Source organism: Sinocyclocheilus anshuiensis, unplaced genomic scaffold (genome assembly GCF_001515605.1).
Source record: "Sinocyclocheilus anshuiensis isolate Anshui unplaced genomic scaffold, SAMN03320099.WGS_v1.1 scaffold354, whole genome shotgun sequence".
NCBI classification, from domain to species: Eukaryota; Metazoa; Chordata; class Actinopteri; order Cypriniformes; family Cyprinidae; genus Sinocyclocheilus; species Sinocyclocheilus anshuiensis.
The window spans coordinates 1,427,878-1,438,024 of NW_015544195.1; the positions used below are offsets into that span (position 1 = coordinate 1,427,878).

The window sequence follows — 10,147 nt, forward strand, 5'->3', positions numbered from 1 at the left end:
CGTCACACGCTTGAGGTATTCGGCCAATCACAACGCACTGGATAGCTGGCCAATCAGAGCACAACTCGCTTTTTCAGACTGATGAGCTTTGTAAAAATCGAGGCGTTTCAGAAAGGCGGGGCATAGAGGAGAAACAATAATGTACAGTATGTGGAAAATAATGTGTTTTTTTAACCTTAAACCGCATTACACCAAATACACAAAATAATGTTATTTTTAGCAGCATCATATGACCCCTTTAAGAAATTTACTTTATTCTTATTATTGTTTCCAGGCTAAACCAAAATAAATAAATAATAAAAAAAAAAAGTTAATGCAAAAAATCAGCTTAGTGAATATGAGTTTAATATATTGGCTATAGTGTCCATCCATGCAATGTACGCGGGGGTTTTCTTTCTGGGGCTGATAGGGGAGTGGCGATGGGTGCTCGGGGAGTGGTCGCATTGAGCCCCACTCTCTCCATCACAGCTTGATGTTGGCTGAAGTAAACAGAAGACCACTGGCTGTCCAGAGTCCCTCAAGCGTTGTAATGAATATGTAAACACCGCTTCCCAAGTTTCTTGGACTAACGGTGCCATCGGACAGCATTATTCATGTGTCTGGAGGGCTTCGTTTCATTTAATTAGCCAAGCTTTGAGTGGCTAAAGTGTCTCCAGATCTCCAACTAACCGGCAGTGGTTAATTTGAAACGTAAAGTGTGGATTGATGGAGGCTTTGAAACACTGAGAGCGGGAACAACCTTGTGTTTAATCATCCAGCCACCGAGCTTGTCTGTGAGCGTGTATCTGAGCGGAGAACATTATAGCGGAGTTGCAGTTTGCCGGCTTTCTTTGTGTTGCTTTTCTCCAAGCATGCTTGAACCTCGCAGCGCAGGAGCAGTTTGAACATCGCCAAGCCTTCCTCAACATCCCAAAACTATGGCCAGCGATCACTGCTTATTATAGAAGAGGATTACTAAAACTCCTTACAACATCCTTTTACCCTTTCTCTGTCCCCTTGAGCTGCATTAAACCCGCGTTTGTTCACCGCTCCCCTCTCATTCACCGCGCCTGGATTGTTGAAGGACAAGTAAGAGAAAAATTGCGCCCTTTTCATAGAGCAGCGCTTCGCCGAGAGGAAACATGGATGTATTTTATCCGTCTGCCGGAGGGAATTCTATTCCTGGAGACCCACAAAACCTGGATTTTTCCCATTGCCTGGGATACTACAACTACAACAAGGTAAAAGACTCAGTTTGAACCCCTGAGCTGGTGTTTCCAAACTAGGAGCGCAAAGTTGATTCTCTATGGTTCAGTACATTTGAAATGGCGAGCGGTGTAGTCTTTTTTTGCGACTACATACTTGATTTTAACCAGTTTAAGTTACATATGATAACTTTGGAGAGTTTTAATGAAAGGGTCGTGATGTTTCAGTGATTTAACTTTGTAAAGCACCATCATTCAGAGCAGGTGGAAGAGCTACTGCCAAAACACGCTCACATGTGGCAAGCCATTTTAACATTTATTCCTAAAGAATATTTTAAATAACTAGTAAGTAACAATATCTTATTTTCACTGATAACTATTCTACTCATTCGATACTGATACTTACTCCTTTGCTATCTGATAATGAAAAATAACTATTCTATTGCTTCTAGTAAAAAAATGCACATTTATGTCTCACTAGTGTGTTCTAATTACTGCTGGTACTTATTACTGTTTTACCAGTATTAATGTGTTGGAAACTAGTACCTATTTATGAAACATGTAAAAATTATTACGACAAGTTACAATCATGATTTTTTCCCCCTGCATGTCATATATAATGACTTGTCAGAAGGTCTGCAATTCAAAATCTTACTAGTAACAATCAAAATGCATTTTAGTGTCTATTCAGTATCTGCTAGGAAAACTGCTGTGATTAATAGCAAAGGAAGATGGTGAAATTGATAGTGATATTAGTCAGTATTAGATTACTTACTAGTTAGGGATGTAATGAATAAATATTTAATTGGCTTGCCATACTCTGCACTCTTTCTGTGCTGTTTCTTAGTCCTTTTATTTTCCTTAAACAGTGTTGAGTCAGCCTATGATAAACATTTTTAGAGAGATTTCACCAAGAGTCAGCCCCACTCTTCCTTGTGTCACATCCTTTTGACTGCTAGTTACTTCCAGAACCTCATAGGTCTATGAATTTAGTAATGACTCTACAGAAGGGGGATGCATGCCTTCAGCAGTTAAAGAAGACTTTGAAACAAAAGGCTGTCAGTGTTACAGGACAATGCGTGAATTGTGCATGCCTTACAGACCCTGCTTAATATGACAGGAATGTTTTTATGTGCTCCAGGAGGAACAGTTCTGCGATTTCAGGATTTTAGCCCTCCTAGCAAATGTTGTTGTTTAGTAACACAGAACAGAACTATAAAATCTCGTCACAGTGTTTTAGACTGGCAGGTGTTCTCTGTGTTAGAGGGGCTTCACTTTGTTTAGGCAGCTCTGTCATCAGACACTACATTATTTTGGCCTATTGATAAATAGTGTCGGAATTGTAAGTAAAGTGTAATAGTTTGTGTAATAGACAGTAATAGATTGCAAATATGTCTTACTGTAAAAATACATGTTTTTCCCTATTATTCTCTATTCCAACTCGAACTAAATTATATGTTGTTGGTATATACCATAGTTTGCATAGAAAACAAGGTTTTGTTTTAAGTGGTGCTCTTTGGATTTTTGTTAAGGTTTGAGTCAAAGCAGAGTTGCCTGTTCTTCAGCATTTACCACCTGCCAACATAATTATATAATGCTTGACAAACCTAAAGCATCTTCAGGAGAAATTTGACCCATCCCTTCTGGCCTTTACATAACTTCCTGCCTTCTTAATTAGCCTATATGAAGTACAAAGATACTAATGTCACTACAAAGACCCTGGCTCAGAATGTACTCTAAAACACTAGAACCATAACTACTTTATTTATTATGAAGTGGGAGTGTCTAGCTGTTTTTAGGCACTGTGAGAGGTATTTAGATTCTGTTTTGAGAACTTTTTTCTTTTTTTTGGAGGCAATGTAGTTTTGATTTCGTGTTTCACAGGACAGTCTTCCCACACTAAACACTTGTTCTTAGTTGTGTTCCTTCTGAAATGTCCTCGTAAAATCAGTCCAATTTTAATTACATCCACAATAGCATTGCTTTCAGGCATCACATCTTTCTTAATATCTACAATAGAAACAAAATGACTGACATAAACTTAGTTTGTACTGAAATAAAGGCAAGATCATGTAAGGAAGGATAGAAAATAGTGGCAGACGAGAGAAAGAAAAAAGACAGGATTCTGTAATGTTCTTCAACCTGATCGTAACGCAGGTTCAGGTGTATCCCAAAAAAATATTCTGAACAGTTTGAAACGTTGAAACTGAAACCACAGGCTTTGGAAAGGTCAACGATCACAACTGATTTGCAAACATCCAAAAAAGTAGGTGTGTCCAGTCGACAGTTTTAATAAATTGATCGTTTTAGTGCAGTAACAGATCCGTGTCTGGGGCTGTACTGTAAGTTCTTAAACTGAACTTTAGGGTATCCAGTTAAAGGCCTGTACCCTTGAGGCAGCTATAAGGGGTCTTGATTTGTGTCTGCAGCCACATTGTATGCAGTGGATTCTGGGTAATGAGTGTGGTTTTTGCAGGAGCATTGGGTTTATGAAGCGAACACATGTGGTAGCAGTCAGTGAAATTTACTAGAAAAGTGTTCCTGATGGCTTAAATAAACCAGTGCCTACATTTGCAGAATGCATTGTGATTTTATTTTTGACTTTTTTTTTTTTTTTTTGCAGTTTAAAGTTTTGTGGAATTTTGAATGACATTTAAATGCTGTTTCTGTTCTGTGTTTGGTCCAGTTTTGGTTTGTATCGATCAACTGTTCTTAAATATCAAAGACAGATCTGTCACACTGAACTAAACTCTATGCTTGTTTTGTAATTTAGTGAGTTTGTGGTTGTATTTAAATAATGTCAGGTATGAGTAATTTGCATTCTAAGTGAATTGTATTTACTCTGATCATTTACAGATGTCTAATAGTGTAATAGAAGGAGCCTTTTTATGATGCAAAGGCATTACGTTTGACTGATAATTTTCACTGAAATCATTCAAGGCTGTTGCACAGGAGATAAGTATAATGATTACATGGATAATGAGACAGCACGTTTTGGCAGGGAATGTCCGTCTTTCGTTTGGTGGTTGTCAGCATTCCTAAACCTATTCACTCTCTCTCTCTTTCTCTATCCCCCTCTCTCATGAAAAGCATCACTCAGTTATGCAAGAGATGGATGATTCTCTTTGTCCTGGAAATGTTTGTGTGTGTATGCATTTTGAATGGATATAAACAGATCACTTTAGAACTGCTGCAAAGTTTTGCACACTAATTCACTCATTGTTTAAATGTAAAAGACACATGTATGTTGTGCAAATTATACAACAAAACAAAACAAAGCCATAAAAGGCTCATATAGTCAACACTGAGGTTTTTTATTGTACAAACTCCCTGCAGGGAATGGCAAGTTGTGTGGGTTTAGTCAGAATGTTTATAGAACAAATCAGAGTTTGTTTTGACACTAAAAGTTATTGCAATTTCGAATGACATTTACTTTCCTTTGATAGCCAACTTATCAGTGTTTACTCATAATTATCTGCCATAACAGTCAGATGTCAGTGTATAATTTCTTCAAGTACTCTCAGAAATGCATACATTTCTTTTTTCTGTCAGTGAAATCAGCGAAGATATCACATATTGAAATAGAAGGCAGTTGGCGACTTGAAATAATAAATTGTATATATAGTGAAATGTTGCTTTAATTAGTTTTTCTTAAGCTATATATATGAAGTTACATATTGATAATGCTCTTAATAAAGACAGAAATGTTTCCCACATGAGTGAATGAAATCACTTTTACACAAACTGTTTGCAGGTGCTGGCACTGATCTGATTTTCCAGGAAAGGCTATGTGAAAATACAACCTCATATAGCAGACTTTATGAACTTTAAGGACATAGATGCTCTTTCATGGTCCTTTGCCGAAGACAAAGGCTAGAGGAAATGAGGTGACTGCAGCAGGAAATAGCAAATGACAGTGTTGACTACATTCAAGTGCATGTATTCACTTGTTAACCCACACGTAGACTCTCGTCCCCCAGGTATATAGCTTTTCAATTTAGGCCTAGTGCTGATCCATACAGCAAGGGTTAAATTACACATTCTTACATTCAAATCTGTGTACAGTGATACAATAAATGTACACAGCAGGTGTCATTACACACATGGACAGGAAGCTGCAAAGATCTGATTCAGGAGTTTTAATCAATGTAACAAAATCCCTCTTTGTAGGGCAAGTGGATACGTGTGTTTGTAGAGATTCTTGTGGCAGATTCTTTCTGAATGGAGGATTTTTGTCAAATGTTGCTTAGTGTCAGAAATAAGAGAAGAAAGTCTAATTGTTGATGAAGGATAGTAAAGATATTTTGAAGAAACTTTCAATTGTTTTTGTCCATGCAGTGAAAGTCAATTAAGTCCAAAAAGAAAAAGAAAAAACAGATATTTTTTAAAAATGTCTTTCAAGAAAGAAAGTAATAGTTAGGGGTTGCAACGACTAATCGACTAGTCGACTTCAATGCTCTGCCATGACGCTTTAAGCTTGACGTCGACTAGTCCCTGGTCCTATAGAGGGCGCAACAGGATAAGAAATCTTTGAAGGACTTCCACATTTACGCTCCGTTTCCAAACAGTTAAAATTACAAATAAATGCATACTCTGAAAGCACTCCACAAGACGTGTGATTATATTACTGGATGCTCCAAATTGAACAGGAGAATGCACGCTTTAAACAGCTTATTGTACAGGTAAGTTAATCGCCGTTCTAATCTAATGCGCTGCTGCACTGTAACGCACACACATAGGCTACAGACAGTAGCTCGTACATCACGCGCAGATCGGACGCGCACAGAATCATTCAGCGCGGAAATGTATTGTCAACACTGTTCTGTGATTTCTCAATAAAATAGCTTAGAAACTGAAAAGTTCAAGCATATATTTCTTAATAACTAAATCCCACAGAAAAGTCGACTTTAAAAAATCAGAAGTCGTTCAACCCCTAGTAATAGTACAGGTTTGGTGCAACATGAGGGTGAGTAAATGATGACAGTATTTTTATTTTTGGTAGAACTGTCCCTTTAACTACCTGATCGACAGCTGAAGAAAATAGCAACTGTTAGCTGATATGCGAACGCTGCAAATGATATAGTTTCGCTTGCCATCTCCATTCAAACAACATAGCATTTTGAGAGCAGAAGCAGATGTAAGTGTGCAGTGTGTCTGAAATGTTTCTCATTGCTTTTGCCAGGAATACTGATGTATTTATTGAAAGTGGAAAGCTTTCATCAGGATATGATTTCACCAGTATTATGTCCTAAAATGGCAGACAGATGCGAAGGTTGTCATTTGGACTTGTGGTGTTTGTGGCAGGGTACATGTAATCTGCTACTGAGTGTTCAGATCTTGTATTAACACTCAACAAAACGACATGCCAATCACATTGTGTTCCCTTCATGTGCGTCTTTGCAGAAGTACTGACCTCTCTCTTCTGTGGCCTTTTCTTCTCTGTTTCTGTTTTCTGGTTCTCTTTGTGCTGAACCATTGCTTTAAGTGAACTTAGGCTTAATGTGATTTCGCCTCCAGGATGAAAAGTCACTTGATGCTACTAGTCGTATATGGCCACGTTGTGTAACCTACATAATGTATCTCGTCCTGTGCGTGGGAAGGGTCATCATTCGGTGTAAATAGCAATGTAATTCACTCGAGTCCTTCACAGCTAACCGTAACCAATGGCCATCTCAGATGCATCAGTGATTGATGGAAGAAAGGTAACCATGCCAGTACAAGCCCCAGGCTCAAGAGCTCATTTCCACTAACCCCTATCAGCAGACTCTTTAATAGTGGCTATGATTGATTTAGTAGCTGGCTGATATGATGTTGTGTGCCTGGGCAAATATGTAAATTTGTAGCTGACAGACACCATTAGCCAGGCCGGATCATGCTCTATAAATCATGTCTTTAATCCTCTACATGCTGCTTCCTGTAAATGCTCTTCATCTCATTTACTCCAATATTACCTGTGTGCCTCATCTGGTTGCTATACGTTGAGTTAACTGATGGTATGAATGTCTGTTTTTGCTTCTAAGTGAGAGGCATTTGTCAATGTGTTTGATGAAACTGAGTAAAATAATAAATGAAACCTGAGGTGATGTACTCACATATGCGTGTGTATTTAGATTGTGAGAGAGAGGGAAGGTGAGACAGAGAAAAATAAAGGAATCATTGATCCCGAGCTGCTGAAAACTGTCACCAAATCTTCCCTTGAGATTGTGTTGAACAAAGGTTTGATGGCTCCTCTTCAAGACAGGAATGTGCCCCATGCTAAGGGCACAGCACATCTGACAACACATTGTGCTGATGCCAGTCAGCTATGTGGAGAGGGTTTAGCATGTCCTCCTTCTTTTGTTAAGAGCCCAGCTGAAATTCTGATTCTCATCCTGTTCCAAAATACTTCCCAAATCTTATTGTTACGAAACAAAGGGTGCCAATCTGGAATGCTGATCACTCAGAAGATATTCCAGTTATGACAATGACTTCCGATAAGAGAGAAAGGAAACTTTTCCATACATTGTTTTAGCTTGATGGGGTCACCAAACATCTCTGTTACAGTATGATGAGCAAGGCAAGTTTTAGAAAGTATTGCTACAGTTTTCCACTTCTTTTGGGGTTAGCTATATGTGTGGAAAGAATATTTAATGGTCACGTATTGTTGTATTATTTATACAGAGCTGTTGATTGACATCTTTGTATATTGCATGCTTATGCATGTACTTTTCTAAACTGCTGAGTTAAGTCACAAATAAATAGAAGTAGCAGCAGTTCTCTTCTTCCTTTTCATATGAAGTACATCAGAGTGAAATGGACTATCGAAGAAAAAAAAACTGCTTTTGAATGCACAATCGCGTTTTAGTTTCACTTTCACTTTTTGAGATTCACGATCGCACATACTCTGCGGCAGTACTTACCACACATTTTGCAAATCATTCACCATCGTCCTAAGTCATCTCTCCTTACTCTGTTTATGTGGTAAGTGAAATTTTATGTAGCTACTGTAATTTAACAGGCAACCGTTAGCAATCGTTATTTGTTTTCCGTGCCTTTCTGAATACGGATTCACGCTTTGGGCACACCCCGTAACTCCCCCTTGCCCCCCGATGTCATCGTCCATCGCAATGTTTCACTGTAGACATCGTCCGATGCCAATTTTGTAGACATCGCCCAACCCTAGTGGTGACTTGGTTCTATTCATCAATTGAATTGAGATGAATACAACTTTAATTGAAATCATGAAACTTACAATATTAAACAGAAATTTATTAAGTTTAACAAAAATAAAAATTTTAAGGTCCTATGAAATGTTTTATTTTTTTCTCAATAATAATAATAATAATTTATTATTATTTTATTTATTTCTATTTTTTTCCAGAAATACTGCTATATTCATTCTGGTAAAAAAATTTTCTGGTAAACATTCCATTAAAAATAATGTTTTAATAATAATTTTATTAGTAGTAGTAGTACTGTGATTATATTAATGTAATGTAGGGATGCACGATATTGGATTTTTGCCGATATCCGATATGCCGATATTTTTCAACTCATTTTGGCCGATAGCCGATGCCGATACCTATATATTTCCTTTTGTTTGGAAACAACACCAAGTCTCTCCTGTGCAGAAATTATAAGCAAATTATTTTTAATTTTGGTTAGTTTCTAAAAAGAACTTATTTGTTAGAATTAAATAAACAATAATGAAGTTATTTTATAATGACAGTACATTGAAGATTTGAAAATAACTATAAATAAACAATATTCAATCGCTGCATTTTTTTTCTTTCAGAAAGATGCAGTGGTAACCTTAACATTTTATTTTAAGATTTAACATTTTTTAATGGTCTAAAGCAAAAGAGTTGTAAAAATTCAGAATATATTTTAGAGCTCATAATTTGTTTAAAAAATATAACATATTACACATTAATGAATATATTAATATATATAAAATTATTTAATTTAAGTGTCATGTTTGTGATTTTTTTTTGTTCATGTAAGCTATAGCTTCTGACCTTTAAATCAAAACATACTCATGATTTTATGGCATCAATTACTGCTTTATTGAATCAAACACAGTCTATATATTATTTGTGTATTTTGCTTTCATTTTATTAGGAGTAGGCCAACAGCGCCCCCTACGGAATTAAAACTCCTTACCGAACGGGCGTTAGGACCCGGGGGAGGCTGTCGCTGCACATGCTATTACTGTTGACTATATCACACACCAAACATGTCATTCTGTACTAGAGCTGGGCGATATAGCTAAAAAATGTATCAACGATATGTTTCATATCGTTAGGTATCGATAATTATTGACATTTTTTATAACCTTTTTTAAAACAAAGAGCAATAGAAAAAATGTTTAGATTTAACCACTGTATTTTTAAATTAACCCAATTTATTGAGACAAACAACAAATATATTTTGTTTTAACAATCAAACACAAAATAAAAATTAAACAAATATCTAATTTCTAATGTTTTATATGCATTTTAAATAGGTTTTAAGGAAACATTTGTCTTGTCTCCCGAGGCCACAGGAGGGCGCAATGAGCAAAATAATAGCGCATTTAAATTGTCCACACAAGGAAATAACTGTCTATAAAAAAACGTGCATTACGTCTAAATTAACTCATAAAAATAAAATATAATTTCGTAAATTGCATAAACAATTATGAACAAAACAGCATCATGTATTTATGCATTGCTTAATCCAAAGAGCCGAAGCACCATTCACACAGATTGCATTTAAAAACATATGAGACGCAGTGAAAAGGAATAAACCTCCACAAATTCGTCACGTGTTTTCTAAAAGTTGTCCGTCTGCTGAATATGCGGTCTGTGTGAATGGCTTGGTTTCGGTTTTAGCCTAATCAAGATCTTCTAGATCTTCTCCTTCTATATTTCTCTAATATTTTGAATGAATAACGCAGCAGCGGCACGTCTCGTGGGCTAGACTAACAAAACATTAAAATGCAA

General features: G+C 36.7%; 1 protein-coding gene across 1 annotated transcript in view; it reads left to right on the forward strand.

Moving 5' to 3' along the window:
- The first annotated feature begins 387 nt into the window (after positions 1 to 387).
- Positions 388 to 10,147, forward strand: part of LOC107696703 (TOX high mobility group box family member 3-like) — a 49,189-nt gene continuing 39,429 nt past the window's right edge. The window contains exon 1 of the mRNA XM_016497170.1: positions 388 to 1,220. Coding sequence (XP_016352656.1) covers positions 1,122 to 1,220 — 99 coding nt within the window. The 5' untranslated portion in view covers positions 388 to 1,121. The remainder of the gene's footprint in view (positions 1,221 to 10,147) is intronic.